Genomic DNA, 20,039 nt, shown 5'->3' on the forward strand with positions numbered 1-20,039 from the left:
TTAGATATCATTTACTGTTTTGGTTTCTGAGTAGTAAAAGCCAAAATACATTCCCTTCAACATAAAAAGAAGATTTTTACTTAGATTATCTCACAACAGAAATGCTGGGTAACTGTACAAGAAGTTGATGTTACTGGCAAGCATTTAATGCAAAGGCTTCATCTAGTAAGTTTGTTTATTTATTTATTTGTTTTCAGGTCACCATCTGGTTCCAGGACACCTAAAAGATCAAGAAGATCACGATCGAGGTCCCCTAAAAAGTCAGGGAAAAAATCCAGGTCTCAGTCCCGTTCTCCTCACAGATCTCACAAGAAGTCCAAGAAAAGCAAACACTGACAATGTTGATATTTTTTATGATGCTGTCACTTACTGGAAATGCAGTTTTGTTTTTGTGCCTGAACAGTCTGTTTAAAAAAAAAAAACAAAAAACAAAAACACAAAAAACAAGGAAAGGAAAAGAAAAAAAAACAAAAAAGCATTCCTGATTATTTTTTTTTGTGAATGCACGTGTATACTCATGAGTATCTGCATCTGTAGACCCGTCATTGTTTTATATTGTACAAAATATCTTCATTGTGACTATTTCCCAAATGAAACATTTTTGTGTTTAGAAGTTTCATCAGACGTGTGTAACTGATCTGCTGGCAGTAGTGATATTTTGTTTTAGAATGTTGTGACATAGCAGAAATAACTCCAATGTTCCCCCTTTTTTGTAGCTTTGACAATTTGAATTAGATTTCAAATAAAATCTGAACAGAAAATGAAGGCGTTGTTTTCTTGCCCCACTGGGGATGCAGATTTAGAAGGGAATTCATAGTTTGTTTGGAAGTGCTGTGCATTTCAGGCATACTGTGATGCATAGGTTTTCAGTATAGTAATAGGTGTTGCTGTTACCTCAAGCTTGACTATCCAGGTAAATCACCTTTTGAATCCAGTGGGTGGACTGTCCTTTCTGCTGTGCTATTTTACTGCAAAAACAGTTGAGCAGTCTGGTACTGAACATGAATGGCTTTGCAAGTAGGTCTTTGCTTGGTGTTGCGCTGTTTTAATCCTGAGCAGTATTTTTTAGCAGAGCAATGTGGTTGTTTTTATATTGGGGAAAAATAGACTGCAGAGGTGCATCATGTCTATCTATATCATTAATTATATGATATATCAGCAAGTTGTATTTATGGCATTAATGAGGATCAGTAGAAGGACAGCAAGCCTGAGGCTCTGACTTGTTCCTGTAGCACAGGTACAGTAATATCAGCTTGCAATTCAAAATGAAAAATGGTTTTTACTCTAAAAGTACAACTTTTTTTACATTGTTTTCATGGAATTTATTCTTCTCTTGCAGAAATTCTTCAAAATAAGAAGAAAATCCGAGGAACAGAATTTTTAATTACGTGGTTTCTTATTTTTGAGATTGAGATGCTGCTTAACTTTGTAATGATAGGCTTTCCCCTCTCCAAACCTGTTCAGCTTTAGGCCATGTAGGCTTCAGACCACTTCACCGTGGTGTCTCTCATGCAACCTTTGAGGGTGGAGGGATGCGGGAATGGGACAGGCATGAGGAAGGGGGAGAGTTCCATGTTTATACTTGAAGGTGTGGGTAGATTGTAATAGAAACATAATGCTAAAGGGATGCGACTTCCTGTGAGCTGTTCCTAAAAGTAAACAGCTGCACTTAATACAGGCACAGAGTGTTGGAGGATGCCTGCTATTGTATTTCTGGACTTAGAGGTTTTATGTTTATTACAGTTTTGTAAATGTGATGGAGAAAATCTTTTGGGGTTTGTGTGTGTGTGTGTGTGTGTGTAGCCTTGGGGGCAATTCCAGGAGCAGGATCTAAAACATCTTCTGAAAAACATACAGATTTAATGTAGAGAGAAGATAGGTTCTCTTTGTTGTTTTTTCTTGCCAGGAGGCTTTGTTACAGGATTATAAAAATGCTTTTAAATGTAAGAACCAAGTGAAAAATAACTGAAAACTTTGCTAATGAGAAGTGAGAGATGATGTGGAATACTGGAAACATGGAGAATGCGTGTGTACGGTGAAAGGTTTCTTACAAGGAGTGTTGGACAGATACCTAAATAACGAGAAGAATGCACCTTTTTATAGTACATGATGAAGAATTTGTTTTAGAAATAGGCAGTTTGTTCTTGCATTTTCCTTTCTGTAACATTTCATATGTACAGATTCAGGCAGCTGAACTATTATGAACCATGTTTTTTTCTCTTAAATACACCTTATTCAGATATAGCACAGAGTGGGTCAGATTTTCTAGAACAAAAAATAAGAAAATCAGACTCAGATCTGATTGACTTCTTTAAAGCTGTTCTCATTTTGGAGCTGCTTGTAAATGGAGAAGTGATGAGCGGCAATGTGCTGAGGGTAGAAAATCACTCAGCGTATGGGTTTCAGAAATTAGTTCTCATCTTGGCTTTTGCAGCGTTTTCATCAGTGATTACTAAAGGTTCAAACCGAGGCGCTGCAGCACTACAGGAGCATGGCTGGTAGACTGTTTTTTAGCATCTTTATGAAACCTTTTATCAGTATCGCTGTTGTCTAAATGCTATCTGTATGAACATTTATTACCTCTTGCACTTTTCTTCATATCCCTGACTTTAGAAAAGCTGTTTTCTTACTCAGAGCAATTAAGAATCTGAATATATGGTTGTTGGTTTTTATTTTTGCTGGTTTTTAGTTTAGTTCCAACCCTCACCCCCCTTGCTGGACACCTTTTGGTCGTATCTACTCTTTATTTTCTTCCATGGTTTTATAAGTAGCTTTATTAATACCTTGGCTTTTCTGCAAAGAAAAGGGGAAAGCAGCACATGATGCTGTATCTGGGGGTGCTCACTGTGTGCTGTTACTGCAGAATTGTGTTTGGCTGATTGATGTTCTGTGCTGCTTTGGAGTGAAGTGGTGAAAAAGCTTCTGCTTTACTTAGGGTGGGCATCTGTTAATTTTTATCTGGGATTCAGAAAGTGGGGTTGACGTGAAGCCTTGTGAAAAAGCTCTAACCCAAGAGTGATGTGATCCAGTGTTTTCAGATGTTACATAGGGACAGCCCATAATCTTTTAACTCTCCATAGTCAGTGAGCATCTGACCCTTTGCTTTGGGAAGGGGAGGAGCCATGATTGTTGATAAGGGATTTTTTTTTGTCTCCTCCCACTCCTGGTACCAAAGGGAATTGTTCATGCTTGGGTGATGAAGTTTATCCGAAGCACGGAAACTAATGCAGCTTTCTGCTGCTGAGCTGTGGTGTGGCTGAGTAGTGCCCTGCAGCTTGAAATACCAGCTCTTTGGGCTCATCTCAGCATGGGGCTGGAGCACTGGGGGGAGTGGGGTCACCTTATAAACTGAGTATATGTTAGTCCAAGTTAGGGACTAGCAGCTTTCCTGCTGACAGACTTAGATGAAGCCTACCTGGATATGACACTGAGAATTATGGAGCATTCTGGTATTTGTGCAAACATCTTTATGCACAGAGCTGCAATTCATCCTTTTTTAAAAATTATTTTTAATTCCTAACCAGTGCTATCTTCTGTGAACCTTGGTAAGAATTGCACCCACACTTGGAGTGAGTGGGCCGCACCTCAGCGGAGAAAAGCTGCTTGGCTGTGTACAGTCTCCTGATTCACATGTTTTCCGTATCGGTGTACAGAAGCGTTCACAATTAGCTTCTTTTGAAACCCTGTGACTTCCTTTGACTCCTCTGCACAGCAGCTGCAAATATCTTTTTGCAGTGTAGTTCTTGAGGCAGAGCTGATTTCTGTAAGTTGAGGTTCATACGTAGGCACTGGATGCTGTGCAAATGTTCTGCCTCCCCCTTGGAGGCTCTGAAGTGTGAGAATGAAGCATTTGTCACCGAGGCTAACATTAATGTTTTCCAGAGCATATATTTAGAACTGCAACCACTTGAAGACTTTATTAGTGCATCAGTCCCGGTGATACAGAGCGTATTACTTTCTTCATTTATACATCACCTTCTGTAGTAATTTAGCAGCTCTGCCAAAGCGTGAATACCAGGCTGTTGTCTTTGTGTTTCTTTGCATGTGGAACCACTCTTGTTCTTTTGTTTTGACCTCTGTAGTCGTTACTTTGATAGCATATCTTCAACAGTCCTAGTTTTACTTAATTTAAGTAATTTGAAGTTAAGCCCAAACTCGATCCTGATTGATTTTATTATTTTTATAGTTTTTGGAACAAACCCTTGAAATGCTCTTCTCTCCCCCAGCCTTAAGCTGTGAGGATACATATTGACATGCGTATCCTCTAAAGTTTCTCCATCGCACGTGCTTTTGGAAGAAATAGTGTGTTTCCACAAAGAAGGACTTGAACTATCTTAAAGACATGGACTGGTAGTTGGCTCCAGACCACAGCACTGGGATAGCTTTCAGTCTGTACGGGTTTTATTCAGTGTGTTTTCAAGACAGAAGGTAGGACTGTGGTAGTTGTACTGGTACTCTAATTTGGCATGAATAATGCTTGAGCTTTCTAAGCATGGTGTGCTCAAAGCCCCATTGGGGGGTCAACCACTGCTGGAGGTGTGTTGTGTTCTTTGCATATTAAAAACTTCTCATGTCTTGGAACTGTATCAATAAAAGGAGAAGTAATAACAAAAGCAATCTTGTGATAGAAAAAGCAAGATCAACCAAAAATGGCAAATCCATTTTGATCATCTTTCATCTTTCTTTTTTTTTTGGCCATGCATATCTACAGTCCTCTGGAATTCGTGCTTCTAACAGATCTGAATTTGAAGCACTCGTACTTCTGCAGATGGAGTGAAGTCTGAGTTTTGTGTCTAGGTTTAGGCTTGCTGACCTCAGGCACAGTCCCTTGAGGGGTTTGGGGCGAGGTGTTGCTCAACACTTTTGTGTCTGTGCTGCATAATTACACAAGAACTTGAATACTTGGGTACATCAAGGTAAAAGCTTTTGATGAATATCTGAATCTCTGTCTTCCTAACCTCTGGTCTGTCTGCTTTCCATATGTTCCTTCTTGAAAGACTAATAGATTTAGTTACAGTGGTTCAACAAGAGAAGTGAATTCTCTACAGCTGAAGACAGTGATCATAGAGTAGTCTATACAAGACCTTCATAGTTCACTGTTTCTGAAGTCAGCTGTTCAGTAATGTGAGGTTTGTTGAGTTGCAAATTTGACAGCTTCACTTCAATCCAGGGAGTAGTTTAATAAGGATGTTAAGTTCCTAACACTTCTGTTTCCACAGAGTAATACTTGGAAATGTCTAACCTTGTGCAGGGATGTCTTATGTGTGACTGTCATAAGCTGGAAAGTTTTCTGTTGGTGGTTACCTAAAGAGGAAACGGTAGTTTCACATGACCTTTTTTGTCTTATTTTGCTTTATTCTATGCAGAAAATTTCCCAAATGATGCGTTGACAATAAAGTTGTCAGTTTGCCGATATCCAGAAATGGTTTTATTTTTAACCTGGTAAAACGCGCTGTGCGCGTGTGTTCTGCAAACAACGGTTTCTTGCTTTTGCCAGCTCATCTGGTGGCTGACTCTGGTGCCCACGTTGTTGTCCAGCTGTAATGCTGCTGCTGTGCTCCTGCTGTTAGCAGTGACCTTGTTTCTTTGAAACCCACTAACAAGGCGTGGGCTGTTCACTGGAGTTGCTCCTATAATCCTCTCTTGAACAAAGAACCTCCTGCTTGGAGGAACTGCTTAGGTATTGAGGTGATGAGCAGCTCTTCAACCCCTGAAATTGTTTGCAGGAACTTCAAGTGAAGGAAACGAGGCCTGTGTTGTGCTGTATGAGGACGTGAGTTCCGGCTGAGCCGCTGTCACAGCCTTTAGCTGCTGCATGTCCTGTTCCTGCCTCTCCATGCCACCTGTTCTGATGCTTGTCTGTCTTTTGTGGTGCTTTTAATTCCCTGTAAGTAACCAATTCATTAAGAGAAAAAACTTTTTAAGTTTTCCTTGTGATTGACTTCCTGCTGGTTTGGTGTGTTAAAGTGATGCAGTGCAGGAATCAGAAGTGGGCAGGGTGCTTCTCATTCTTGATAACTTGTTAACGATCAATTTCAGATGATGATGATCTGGATTATTTGTGTTGAAAAGATGGTCTGAGTGAATGCTGTGTTGTGCATCCCACTTGTTTGGCCACTTGAGGGACACGCAGCATCCTGCTGCACCTGGAGAAGGGCAGTGTGGCAAAGCAAGCTGAATGGGTGCATGCATTGCTTCAGTATGCTGAGCCTCCTTTTAGAAGGAGGGGGGGAAATGTGGAAGCAGGGCCATCTCTGGGCAGCAGTGAGCCATGAGCTCTGCCTCTGTCTCCCTTCTTTTCCTGTAAGTCTGAGCCCATCAGCTCTGGGAGGCACAAACAGCTCTGAGGCCATTTAGTTCCTGCAACATCTGACAAAGACAGAAAAGGGGGGTAGAGAGTTCATGTGGCCCCATGTGGTGGGAAAGGCTGGAATATGAATGATCTCTTGTTGATGTTAGAGCCCAGAGTAATCACTTGGGAGGGATCGTATGAATGTTCGGGTTATTAAATCATCACTTAAAGCTCACAGGCAAGAAACGCGGTATGTTGCAACACTGCTGGAACTGCTTACTCAGATTTTGCTGTTGTGTGGCCTGGAAAACTTCCATTAGCTGCTTGCCTAAAGACCATCAGCTGTGCTGCTCTTCTTGTCTGTAAGGGGTTAGCTGTGAGCAAGGGTGGAACTTCCACGTGGCCTGGGGATGGCCCCTGCTATGGGGCTGCCAACCAAAGTGAGAGCTGTACTGACCAGAGATAGAAGGGTGCCTGGGCAGTGCACCCCTGGGGTTGGAGGGTGTGATGGTGCTAATTAACCATCAACTCCGGTTCCTGGATTTGGTTGTGGAAGGGTTGGTACCTTAATGTAAGTTTGGGAAAGAGCAGTGAGTTGGTGCAGTGCAGCTAAGTTGGCTCTTGGATGCGCCATGCCAAAGGGTTTGAGTTTTTGATGTGCAACTGTGCAGTGATGCTGTGTAAGGTATGCGGTTATAAGACTAGAATCTCTTAATTTCCTTTGTAACATAGACCAGTTACAGAACAGCCGAGAAAGGGTTTTTAATATTAATAAAAGTCAAGTGAAGACTTAACTGTGCTGTAATGTCCTCAGGACACTCATAAAATTCGTGGATTCCTTCAGCTGCACAAACAGGAATTTATAAATATTTATTGAAATTAACTTTATTGAAAATGTCACCTGTGTAAATGGAGGTAAATATAGCGGATGAACGTGGGGGCAGGGCACAGCTTGCTCCAGATGGGCGCTCCAGTTGGCCCCTCTATTTCTGTTTATGACTTGAACGACACCTGCTTTAATTTTGGCCCACGTCAGCACCTTCTGCAGCGCTGCTTCTGCACACACTGACCCGAAGGAACATCTGAAGAGCAAACAAGCACTGTAAAGGCTGATTGCTGCTCCATCCATTAATGGGATGGCTGCTGAAGCGCTGTTAGAAGTGGGTGCGTTCTGCAGGGCACCGCTGCTGCTGTGTGGGGATGGCGCAGGCTATAGGAAGCTGAGCACGGTGCTGAATGGGATGGTGCAAAATATAAACATCTGTAGCTCTAAAAGCTGCTGGGAATCTTCTCTCACCCATCTGGCAATGCAAAAATAGTCTTAAACAAATTGGTAGGACTTCCAGTTTGGGCGGCATCTCTATTTTCGTGTAACTTTTGTTCACAGTTGGCAAGCTGCCCGTACCGGTCACTTCAGTGTCAAGAATCTCACTTGGGAGCAGCATTTGAGGAATTTGGCCTTAATGTTCCTCTAGAATAGATTGGGTTAGATATGGGAGTTTTAAATTAACACCCAGGACTTACACGTTTTAAATGTATAGCAGCACAAGCACCCAGCTTTTAGTTGGGTTGCCTAAATGTTGCATATAAAAAGCCTAAATGTAATTGTCAAGTATAAAATATTAAAGTGGAGCATAAAATATGTAAGCATTAAATGCAAGGAATGTTTTCATCTCGTAGCTTGAGTTGGGAAATTTCACTCACAGTTACCCAACCCGCTGCAGTGTGAGATAAGTGCAGCTGACTCATTGAAAGCTGAAGGATGAGGGGACTTTGCAGAGTGAATCTGCATGGGATGAAGAATGTGCTGTAGTTACACTATCCCTCAGCACATCATTACAGTGTACCTGCATGGGGAAAGGGCTGGGGTTTGGCTCCACCAAAGCAAATAAGATGCAGTGTTTAAAAGTGAAGCTGCCCTCGAAATAAGGTTAGTTTTCTTGTATGTGATTGTTTAAAGCAGAGGCCGGTCTTGCATGCATAGAACTCAAGGTTTGGGTCTGAAGAATAAAGTAACTGCAGCGTTCCACGTGCAGCCTATTTCAGAGGTACACCCTGCTGCATTGTGTGCTGTGTCAGTGGCTGCAGGACAGTCATTATACGCTCATCAGGTGTAAACCTTCATCTGTGCAAAGCGTGGCTCTAAGCATTCCCTCTGCTGTAGGTTTTAAAAACAGAAAGCTTCCCTTTCCCCTCGCTTTTTGATGAGATGTGTGCTCGTCTCCAATGTGAAGGGCTGTGTGTACAGCTCTGCAGCAGTGCTGTGGGGGCACAGCAGTGTGCTCCATTGGAGGGGGGTCAAAACATGGGAGTGAGGCTGGGTCACACACATCGTTCAGAACTGAAGGAGGATACGCGTTCCTGAAGCAGTGGGGGCGGAAGTCAAGTGGGGTCTTTTGCTTCTGGGAAAGTTGCAGGGGAAAAGGAGGAGGAGGAGGTCCGGGTTTCTGCAGCTGTTACAGTAACAAGCATAGGAAACGGAGTAGCGGGCCTTCCATGCCAGCCTTTATCCCTCCGGTTCCAGCGCTGTACCTCCTGCACCGTGCCGCAGCCGCAGCCTGCTCTGCTCGGAGGGGGTTTTGGACTTCGCGGAGGGCAGAGGCAGAACCCGCACGTCTCCCGCTCAACCTTTCCTTCCCGTTCCTCCCCCGTGTCGCGGAGCTTGGAAAGAACTTCGGGGCCGCCGCTTTCCGTGCAGGCGGTTCCGGCGGGGCCGCCCCGGTACCGCAGCCGTGAGCTGGTGGGATGGCAGGAGCTGCGGGGACAGAGCCGATGGAGCATCCCGCTCCGCACGGTGCGGGCACTGCGGCGACCGCGGCCAATGGGGGCGCGGGGTGGAGCGCCGCCATTCCGGACCGCACCTCCGAGGCCGCTCGGCGGCGGCCGGGGCTCCCCCCGCTCGGGGCGGGGACGCGCTGCGCTGCGCTGTGATGCGCTGCGATGTGATGCGCTGCGATGCGCTGCTCGGTCCCCGCCCGCCGCGCCGCGGGGCGGAGCGGAGCGCGGTGTCGCCTCGCTCCGGCGGCCGCGGCCGCGCGGCGATGGCGGCGCGGAAGAAGCGCGAGCGGCCGCGCGGCTGGCGCTAAGTAGGGCAGCGCGGGGCGGGGGCGGCCGAGGGGCCGTGGCGGCGGCTGCGCCATGCGGGCCGGGCGCGGGGAGGGCCGGCCGGGAGTCGGCGCCGGGGGCGGTGCGCCCTGATGCCCGCCGCGGGCCCCGGGGCGCCGGGGCGCTGAGCAACAGTTGGCCCCGCCGCCGCCGCCGCCCAGCATGAAAGTGTGCCGGCGGAAAGCGCTGGCGCTGTGCCTGGGCTACGCGCTCCTGCTGCTCCTCGCCGCCCTCAACCTGCTGGAGTACAAGTGGCGAAGGGAGCCGCGGCGCTGCGGGGAGCCCCCGGCCGTCCCCCGGCAGCGGCCACCTCCGCCGCCGGCCGGGAGCGGAGCTCCGCAGCAGGGCGGGCGGCGGCAGCTGGTTTACGTGTTCACCACCTGGCGCTCCGGGTCGTCCTTCTTCGGGGAGCTCTTCAACCAGAACCCCGAGGTGTTCTTTCTCTACGAGCCCGTGTGGCACGTCTGGCAGAAGCTGTACCCCGGGGACGCCGTCTCGCTGCAGGGGGCGGCCCGCGACATGCTGAGCTCCCTGTACCGCTGCGACCTCTCCGTGTTCCAGCTGTACAGCACGGCGGGCGCCGGGAAGAACCTGACCACGCTGGGCATCTTCGGGGCGGCCACCAACAAGGTGATCTGCTCGTCGCCCCTGTGCCCGGCCTACCGCAAGGAGGTGGTGGGCATGGTGGACGACCGCGTGTGCAAGAAGTGTCCCCCGCAGCGCCTCAGCCGCTTCCAGGAGGAGTGCCACAAGTACCGCACGCTGGTCATCAAGGGCGTGCGCGTCTTCGACCTGGCCGTCCTCGCCCCGCTCATGCGGGACCCCACCCTGGACCTCAAAGTCATTCACCTGGTGCGGGACCCGCGGGCGGTCGCCAGCTCCCGCATCAAATCCCGACACGGCCTCATCCGGGAGAGCCTGCAGGTGGTGAGGAGCCGCGACCCCCGCATCCACCGCATGCCCTTCCTCGATGCCGGCCACAAGTTGGGCGGCAAGAAGGACGGCGGGGGTGGTTCGGACTATCATGCCCTGGGCGCCATGGAGGTCATCTGTAGCAGCATGGCCAAGACCCTGCAGACCGCCCTGCACCCCCCTGACTGGCTGCGGGGTAACTACATGGCCGTGCGCTACGAGGACCTGGTGATGGAGCCCATCAAGACCCTGCGGCAGGTGTACGGCTTCGTTAACCTGGCGGTCAGCCCGGAGATGGAGAAGTTCACCCTCAACATGACCAGTGGCCCCGGCTACTCCTCCAAACCCTTCGTGGTATCGGCCCGGAATGCCACCCAGGCACTGAGCGCCTGGAGGACTGCGCTCAGCTTCCAGCAGATCAAGCAGGTGGAGGAGTACTGCCAGCAGCCCATGGCCATGTTGGGCTACGAGCGGGTCAGCAGCCCCGAGGAGGTGAAGGACCTAAGCAGAACGTTGCTCAGGAAGCCGCGGCTGTGAGCGGGCAGTGCCGCGTGGCTGAGCCCCTCTGGGCTGGTGGGAGGGTGGGGGCCAGGAGAACATTGTGGTTTCCTCCAGAGACTGCTGAAGGGTAACACACAGTAGTAATGTGGTGACTTGGTTTTTTTTCTTTCTTTTTTCTTTTTTTTCTTTTTTTTTTTTTCCCTTCACTTGCATTGGATTAGATGCGATTTAAAACAGAAAATAAAGTGGAACTGAAAATGTGTGGAAGCTCCCTTTCCCCTTCTCTAAAATGCTGGGGGAGCCTCCCTGCCAAAACCTTATTTATGGAGTTCATGTGGGCTGGAAGGTGGTAGCAAAAACTCCTGCACAATTTCTTGTTCATTCATATCTCCCTGGGTGCAGAGGAGATGCCCTTGGGAAGCGATGCTGAAAATCAGGCTTTTGTATGGAAGTAAGTGCTAAGATGTGAGAGTAACAAACAATAAATGATATTCATTTTTATAATTACCTCAATTGTTTGGGAATTACAGTGTTGCTGATGTACAGCTCGAGGGGAGGCTTGCTTGGAATAGCACCGAGGGCTTTTTTAAGGTTACGGGCAGAGGGTTGAAGTGTAACATTGACGTGTCCGAAGATTGGAAGCTGTTTGTGCACACACAGGGACGGACTCACAGATGCAGTGCGGGTTCCGTAGCTGTGTCAGAGCAGGCTTCTATTTAACAACTGTCTTTTGTTGTTGTATTTAAAAAGTCTTTAAGTGACACTGTATTAGCATCCTCAGAGTTCTGAAGTGTTTGCCAACAGAGCAGTATTTATTTTTGTCTTGATGTGTGTGCCTGGGAGTTGCCGTCAAACAGAAGTGTGACAAACCTGCAGGATTTAAAGACATTTATCATACTGGATACATTAGCATGTGTGAAAAACAATTAAAATTATATATATTATATAGTGCTAACAGTACAGTGAGATATTTAAGATATTTCTTGACGTTCATTGGTAACAGGCGTAGCAGGGAAGCATAGAAAAAATGCATAAAATGTTGTATTTTTCCCCTTGTTTGAGTGTCTGAGGGTGTGTTTCTGTTCTGAGGAGGGAGAACGCGTGCAGCTGTGTGTTCATGGCTGTAATGGAGCTGTGTGGAGCCACCCGAGCGCCTGCATTCAGATCGCTGTTAGGTGCTCATTTGTGTGAGTTGTCATTGCTCTGTGATGGAGCCAGATGGTGGTCTGGCTCTGTCTGGGAGCTCTGCCGGGAGAGACCGACCGTCCTGTTGTTAAACTTGATGAAAAATACGAGGTTTTGCTACTACTTTTATAATTTCCTGAAAAAAGTCCTGGTTTAATAAAGGTCATGTAATGGTTGCACATGGGAAGCGTGGTCACCTCGAGTGCTTTTTATCTTGGTGGTGGGTCTCTGATGCTCTTTGAAGGCTCATTTTGGAACTTGAGTTTTTAAACAAAAGTGATTTTTTCAGACTGTTCTCGTAGGATCCCACAGGCTTTTCTATGGGAAGTGTTTCACATTGCCTGCGTGTTGTGCTTTCTGCAAATGTGAGTACGGGTAGGGAAAGCAAAATATATTTGTGAAAATTAATTTATACAGATAGAATGCAATAAGTGTGTGCGTGCAAATGTTAGTGATGTCTAAAGAGTCTATTTCCTGTATTTGACTTTAAGTTAGATTATAATTGGCTGCTGTGCTGTTAGAATTCTTGATGTAGTTCTAGGATTAGATGTTAAACTTGCTCTGAAAAGGAAATAGATGTTCAATAAACTAGTAAGAAGTCCATTGCATAAGGTTGCCTATACCCTTGCTGAATGACCAATTCACGTGCTTATTCCCTCAGTTCATCACTGTCAGTCTAAATGCATTAATGGTACTGGAAATATTGTAATTGGCCTGTTAGAATATATTCCCAAATTCCTGATGGAAACATTACAAATGGAAGGGATAGGTAATTTGGTATTTGAAATACAGGCTAAGGTGCAGTGTCCTTCTGTGGAACGTGTGGTGCTTTGTGTAACTACTCTATGTGCTCTGCTTTGATGCCGAATGGATCTCAGACTGACTGGGTCTGGGCTGTAGCTTGCTTGCTTGCTTTTCCTGGTTGGAGCACCCTGGGACAGTGCTTGAAAATCCCATCTGCTAATAGAGCACGTCCTTTGCTTTTTGTCTGTCTGCTGCTGCATGAAGTGCCCATGCTTTCTGTGGCAGCAGCTGCACAGTGCTTTCAGCAGTGCTGCCAGCAGTGCCCGGGAAGGCTGCAGTGCCTCTGCAGAGCTGTGTGCTCCTGCAGGGACAGGGAGCCCGGCTCCTGCTGGGGTGAGCACTGTGTCTGTGGCATTGGATCTTCTGCCTGGAGTGTGAAGCTTTGCTGCAATTTCTAAATGGGGTTTTCACAAGGCAGCACCATCAGCATAAGGTGTTGTAATTTGGGTTTGTGTGTGTGCTGAATTCCTTGCTCTCCACTGTGAAAGTTTTGTGGTTGAGTGATCAGGAATTGCTTTGGGAGTATGTAATAGGTAAGCCCAATTAACTTAACTTCTAAAAATCTCTCTTATATATGTGTGTATATATATATATATATGTATATATGTATATGTGTGTGTGTATATATACGTATATATATATAATAAAGCCCTTCCTGTCATTCTAGAAGAGAGTGCTGGCTGTGCTTCTCACACTGTTAGAAGCATCTGCTTCAATTCACTGACAGGAACGGTGTGTCAGTAGAGTTATGCCATCTGAATCTGGTCCATAATTTGAGCTCCACCTACTACATTGCAGCAAGGAATTACCCAGCACAAACTGTACCTGGGCATGTTTTTGTGTACAGAAGTAGTAATGCAAAGCTTCTTATGTTGAAATGAAGGACTGCAGTTTTGTTTTGTCAAAGTTTCAGGAGAATTGAGTGGGACTCTGCATGTGTACAGTGCTGCTGGTCTGAGCCCTGCCCTGTATGCTGCTCTGTTGAATATGTATAAACAACTGGCGGTTAAAAGGGCCGTTTTTAGTTCTTTTGTATATTCAGAAAAGAGGATTAGAGGAATTAAAAAAAAAAAAAAAGTTCTGAATTTAGAAAATGATAGAGGAAAAATAGACTATGAGAAAGATTATGGACATGGTTCCAAAAGATCTCTGCCTGTTGTTGGGAGGACGTCTAGCAGAGGTTGCAGTACTGGAATAACACTTGACTCTTATGCTTAAAGTAATGCCTGTGCTTGCTTTTGGTCTGATCTAATTACAGCGTGCTTCTTAAGCTGGAGATAGTGCCTGTATTAGTGAAGAATCAATAACGTAAATGAGATGCTGAGTGCACTAAGTTACACTGAGTTGAGAGGGAGACCATTTTTAGGACTTGGCATGTTATTTTGATAGAAGAAAAAGGTCAGCACTTCACTATGCGTTGTTTTCTGCTTTTGGCAAACGCAGAAAACTGTACAAGCATTTTTAATGGTCGTGATTGCTGCATGCACAAAAGCATGGGGAAAACGCTCTGAATCAGTTTAAAACACAACACACATAGAAATGTGCCAGTTAGTGCGACTTACTAAATGCCGATAAAGGAAAATATGGCTGCGCAAGGTATCTTTGGGTCTTTCTAACAAAAGGAGGAAGTACTTGTTCTGACCACTTTGCACTTTGTCAGGTGTTTAACTTCACACTGTGACTGGGAAGAGGAACGGAACTGCCTTAATTTAAAACCACAAACCTTGTTTTTCAGTTACGAATTGAGCTTAGGTCTCCAGAGATGAACTGCTGCTGGCTGTAATCAATTCTGAAACAAGTATTTTTCATCCCTGAGGCCATGAGAAGAAGACTGGCTTAATTCTTTATTTCTCTCTTCAATTTTTAATTTCTGTAGTCTGTTTTTAAGTGTCTTTGAAAGCAGAGGGGGTTTCACATGAGCTTCTGTGTTCTGCATGGGGTGGTCTTAGAGAGAGCAAGCAGATTTAATTTGAAAGCTATAGGTGATCAAGAGACTGGCTGCCCTTGTTGTGTCCATCTCTGATAGTGCTCTGGCAATTACCCTGACAGTCACTGGATGTAGTTCACATTTTGTATCAGAGTTCCTAAGAAAGTTCTACTAAAAATGCGGGGGTGCGTTATAAAATACATGGTGTATTTCAGCAGTGTTCACTATACTACATACATGTACAGGAAAAAAAGATGGTTTACCTTCTGTCTCTGTGTTCCCTGGTATCAAATGAGTTATTAATCTGTTCCAATAAGAGCTCTTGGCTGTCAGGATTTCCATGATTCTGCACATAAGTTACCAGCTCTGCAAAGGAAATGCATAGCAACTGTAAAATACAGACTTGTAACTTTGCAAGTTGGAAAACTACCACGTGTTTATTTTTTGGAGAGGTGTTTGGGGTTCTTCACATCTGAGCATCAGGAGATCAGGAAAGGATCACAGGAATATACCTGCTTAACTGAGTGTTTAGCATATGGATCAATGTGAAATCTTCCCTTGATGCATGAAAAGCCAGAATCCACAATACCACAAAAGGTATGAAAATAGTTTATAAATGGGGTTGCAAATGGGAGAACTAGGACTGAAGGGTCATCTACTTATGCAGTGAAGCACAAAACCTTTAAATGTGTATAATGATATGTGTAGCACAAGGAGGGACCTCCTCAACCCACTGATGCAAGTGAGATTTTGGCACTCGCTTCTATGTCTTCTATAAGAACATTCTTATTATAAACGAGGCGGTGGGAAGGGAATTGAGGTTGAGCAGTAGATTACCATCTCTTTGTTCCTATCATAAAAGTTGGTAAGTAGCCAGGACAGCCTGCGGGTACCACAGGCTGAATATAATAGCAGTATTCCAAGGAGTTTTGAATGAAAATGGGGCTTTCCTGTTGGAAAAAAAGATAAAGATCGGATTGGAGGAACTCTCAAATGAGAAATGATTAACAAAGCACTCCGAGCAAGGCAGGCTGGGAGCTGCTGCTGAGCAAACTTTTTCTGATGACGTTGGTGGGAGCTGAAGTTGCTAACTGGAACAGACCCTACAGCTACAATTGTAAGGGCTCTGAAGATACTAGCAAGCTTTGAGTAGGACATTCAAGAATGCTTTCACATCATTGTCATTGGAATGCTGGTATCCTGTAGCAGTTGGTCGAAGCTGTATTTCAGCATGCTTCCGAAAATGGTGGACTCAAAAATGCACATTGGAAGAGGACTTAGAATGTTACAGGTCCAAACTTCAGCTTAGATCAGGGTCAAACCAGGTTGCTCCAGGCTTTATCCTTGTGGGTCTTGGAAGACTGTATGGTCCCTTAGCAACCTATTGCTGTCCTGATGGTGTACCATGATGCTTTGGCACAACTGTCCCCTCATCGCTAATTACGTTACATAAACTTCTTGTTGGCTGCTGCTCAGCTGTTTCAAAGGGCCAGCAGCAAAACAGTAAGTGAGTAGTGATCTGTGGAAAAATGTGGATTCACAATTAGAACACTGCAACCAGCAATGTCCCTTGTTTTACCCATGAGCAATAAAGAGAAGAGGCAAAGAAATTCATTTAGAAGAAGGGAAAGGAATGCAAAGCAGAGCCCACCAGGAGTTGTGTTTTCTCTAAGAAAAGAAAAGACACTGTTAAGGAAAATGGAAAGAAGCAAATGATACAATGAAACAAGGTCATACAAGGATGAACAAAGGCATTTGCATGCTGAAAGCAGAGAGGATAAAACTTGAGAGTATATAAGATAAAATGTACTGATGCTGTGTACTATAACCATTTGTTATTAATCGCTGAGTGTGGAATGAGTTCCTCACTTCCAATGCTGACAGTTTTAGATTTCCCAATTCAGATTTATTTTAAGATGAATTTCAAATGGGAATAGTTTTCATAATTATTTGGATACTTTTGGTTTCCTAATTAGTTTTGGGTTTAGATAGAAATAGCATTCTTGGCCTTTTGTCTAAAAATTTATTCTGAGGAAGAGGCCTAATCTGCTAAATTCTTGTCACCTTCTTATTTTCCATCTGCCAGATGGTTGTTTCTCCCACCAGCCAGGATTATCAGTAATTATCTGTTTCAAATGGCGTGTGTCCTATAACATTTTATCATAGGAGTTGTAAATTGGAAAAGGGACATATTTAGTGTTCATATAATTTCCAGAGTCATTTTCAGTATCTGATTGTTAGTCACCGGTTGATTCTATGGATGCTTGCTATACTGGTCTGATACAGAATCTTTAACTTTCATGTTATATGATCAATTGACTAAAACTGGACACACTCAGTGAGCAGCTGTTTTTAGAACTACTAACTTAGTCTGTGTGCTGGTGACTGATTCCTCAGGACACTCCTTATGTCTGCTAGCCCTCTCCTCATAAAATGCAATACATACATCTGACCCCACCAGTGCTGTCTTGGGGTGACTGTAGATGTGATGTCTTTCAGCCATGGAGCTCTGACTGCTGGAGCAGAGCTGGGCCTTGAAGGGTACTGATCTCTGGTGTGTGATGTACTTTTCACTCGCTCTGCTGGCTATAGCTCCAGCGTGGAGCATCACTGCTGGCAGTGATAAAGGGTATCCATTTCAAAAAGGTTTTGCTATAGCAGTAATATAGAAGTGGTGGGAAAAAGTTATCTGCGTTCATCTGTTTCACTGTGGGAATGAGGAAGACACAGCCATGTTGATGACCTTAATGCTTCTATTTTGTAGGAGTTCAACATCTGGTCCCTAATCCGACGTTCTCTCATGTTGAGACGAGGTAAAAATATGCAGCATAAAAGTTTAATACTACGGCTACTGCTCAGAGGAGATCTGCTACATTGCTTTAATCCAGGAAACCTTCTGATAGGGCCCAAGTCACACATCCTTGAGCACTCTCAGATGCTTTAATAAAGAAACGTTTATGTATGGTGCCAGAGAAGTAACCAGTGACCTTGGGATGCAGCACCACTGAAGCACTAGTTAGGAATCGACTGTAGGGGAAGAAGGACTACCTGAAGCAACTGAGGAGACCTGCTGTTTAACACTTTTGCATCCTGAACGTGTAACAGTCTCTTGGGAAAATGGGACAAAATCAGAAGTCATCCCTTCCCCATCCTTTATATGTGTCCATGTGTGTCTGTGTCTGTCTGTTCCTGTGTCCTGCTGGGTGCAGGGGCCTGGCTCAGCTGCACTCATTTCAGGGCTGCCCTGGGCTACTGGCATGATGGGCAGCAGCTGGCTGAGGTGGGGGTGCTCAACCCAGCAGGAGAGAGGGAGGTCGTTCTCATCAGGAAGGTCTGGGTAGTGCTTCTTTTGGCTTATGGGGTGATGAGGATTTGGCCCCTCTGGGAGGAAGAGCTGCTTTAGGGTTGGGGGTGTTTGTTGCAGCCTCTGAACTGCTGAAAGTTGGTGGGAAGGTGACTAAGAGCTCTCTTGAGCCCTGAGGTCTGCGTGCAGTGGGGCACTGTGCCCTGGCAAAGAGATGGAGGTGCTGTGAGCAGGTGTGATGTAGAAGGTCCCCTTGGGGATGGAAAATCTTCAAAGCACATTGGCTGGGACACAGCTGTTTCTTGAGTGCAGGGAAACAAGAAATGAGAATCAAGATGGATGCATGGAACTCTGCACCTCACAGGAGAAGCTGCTGTATGAGGAGAAGCTCATGTGGCACCCTGTTGTGATGGAGGTAAGTTGAGGTGGGGGGGGGTGAGGGTGGCTGTGGTATGGGATGCTAATCTGGTGAGTTCTTGGAGTGCAGCCTAACTCAAACTGAGGAGAGGAGTGCTAGGGATTGTGAGGGTGCTGTTTTGGGTTGGTAACGGAGGGACCTGAAGAAAGTCAGACTGTGGAGCTGTTAACGTGAGGTAATGTGGCATCAAAGCTTGCTGTAGTTAAGTGAGTTTTTAAGGGGGTAGAGAGTTATGATAAGAGCTTAACTTGCTGGGAGCTGGGGCCCTTTGGAACAGCAATGTCTGAGGGCTATTGGCTGCAGGCCCCATGAAATGGGTTAGCAAGAAGGTGCTGCTGGCCTGAGACTGAGGTGCAGAACTGGGGCTCTGGGCATGCAGCTTTGAGCTTCTGTTTGCACCATGGTCCACCAGCACGCTGCTGCTGGCTGTATGATGCTGCCATGTCTTGCCTCGTACCACACACACGTGTCCTCCTGCTTATATTCATCTCTTCAGGGATGTGCTGCAGCTGAACTAACTGTCCTGCAGGTAAGGAGAGCCTTTGGAGTCAATCATTCCTCACACAAATATGTACTGACTGAAAAAAGAAAAACATACGTGCGTTTTCTTGCTGTTTTGAAGTCCTATTGGGGCTGACTGTGGAGTTGTTTAGAGAACCTATTGTGGCAGTCCTGTCCCAGGTGAAACTCGGAAAGTCTCTGCCTTTCCCCTTGCTGTGTTAGTTGAGATAGCTTCAGTGACGTCTCTGTACTCTTGTGCAGGTGAGCTCTCATCTCCTCACTTGTCATTCAGGCTCTGTAGGTGCTCAGACTCCACGCTGCTTAATTAGTTCTCCTGTAATTAATAATTTGGGGTAAAAGCCTTGCTGTGAGTGGTAACCAGCCATTTATCTTTGCCACTTTCACATAAATAAATACTATGCTTCCCAGTTGCCAGTTTTTATTATGGCAGAGCTTGTGAACTGTACTTTGGGTTCCTTAAATCATATCAAGAAATTGATGGATTTAGTATTGTGCCTAGTAATGGCTCATTTTCTTTTATTGATATTTACATGAGAGACACTGAGGATGTGTGTGGGGGCTCGGTTGATAGCTTATTGACTGCTCTGATCACTGTGAATGTGTGTCTTGATAATCTTTTACTCTTTACCAAAATAATGAGTTGGGCACAAATCAGTCTTGCACTGAATCCTTGGATGGTCTTGGTTTTAGTGTAGAGAGAGTATGGAACAGCTTTCTGGGTAGCTGTTGAATTTCACCCTGTGGGAAGGTGAAATAAAGAAAAATGAGAAAGCTAAACATAACTTGAGAGAAAGAGGAGCTAGCTGTGCAGGCAGATGACGCATTTAAAAGGGTTTGTGTTTAAAAACTCTCAAAACTACTCAGTTAATTGTCTTAATTAAAGAACAGAAGTGCTGTCTCAAGTGTTCTCAGCAATTCTACTGCATGAGGTTACTGAAGCTAAATCAAGAAGCCCAGCATTATTTCTTATCTGACTCACATGTAAAATGCTCAGAGGAGAGCAGAGGGCTCCCTAATGCTGTCTTTAGAGGCTGTTAGTGCCTGGAGTTAAAAGTCAGTATCAATACTT

General features: G+C 45.4%; 2 protein-coding genes across 20 annotated transcripts in view; both read left to right on the forward strand.

Annotated features, from left to right (window-relative positions):
* U2SURP (U2 snRNP associated SURP domain containing) overlaps positions 1 to 761 on the forward strand; it is a 36,462-nt gene extending 35,701 nt beyond the window's left edge. For 17 of the 19 annotated variants that reach the window (XM_085512969.1, XM_085512977.1, XM_085512971.1 and 14 more), the window contains one exon: positions 198 to 761. In XM_085512969.1, the coding sequence (XP_085369095.1) occupies positions 198 to 336 (139 nt within the window). In that variant the 3' untranslated portion in view covers positions 337 to 761. The remainder of the gene's footprint in view (positions 1 to 197) is intronic. The other 2 variants (XR_014933198.1, XR_014933199.1) reach the window with 1 other exon arrangement.
* Positions 762 to 9,165: 8,404 nt separating this feature from the next.
* On the forward strand, positions 9,166 to 12,182 carry CHST2 (carbohydrate sulfotransferase 2). The gene has a single exon (XM_015871495.3). It carries the CDS (start codon positions 9,560 to 9,562, stop codon positions 10,844 to 10,846), a length of 1,287 nt encoding a protein of 428 aa, XP_015726981.3. The 5' UTR covers positions 9,166 to 9,559; the 3' UTR covers positions 10,847 to 12,182.
* Positions 12,183 to 20,039: the final 7,857 nt, after the last annotated feature.

This window comes from Coturnix japonica, chromosome 12 (genome assembly GCF_054131305.1).
Source record: "Coturnix japonica strain WE chromosome 12, WE-NBRP24, whole genome shotgun sequence".
NCBI classification, from domain to species: Eukaryota; Metazoa; Chordata; class Aves; order Galliformes; family Phasianidae; genus Coturnix; species Coturnix japonica.

Excerpts from the sequence above, each read along its gene's own strand:
- CHST2 (XM_015871495.3), top strand. The coding sequence starts at position 9,560 with ATGAAAGTGTGCCGGCGGAAAGCGCTGGCGCTGTGCCTGGGCTACGCG.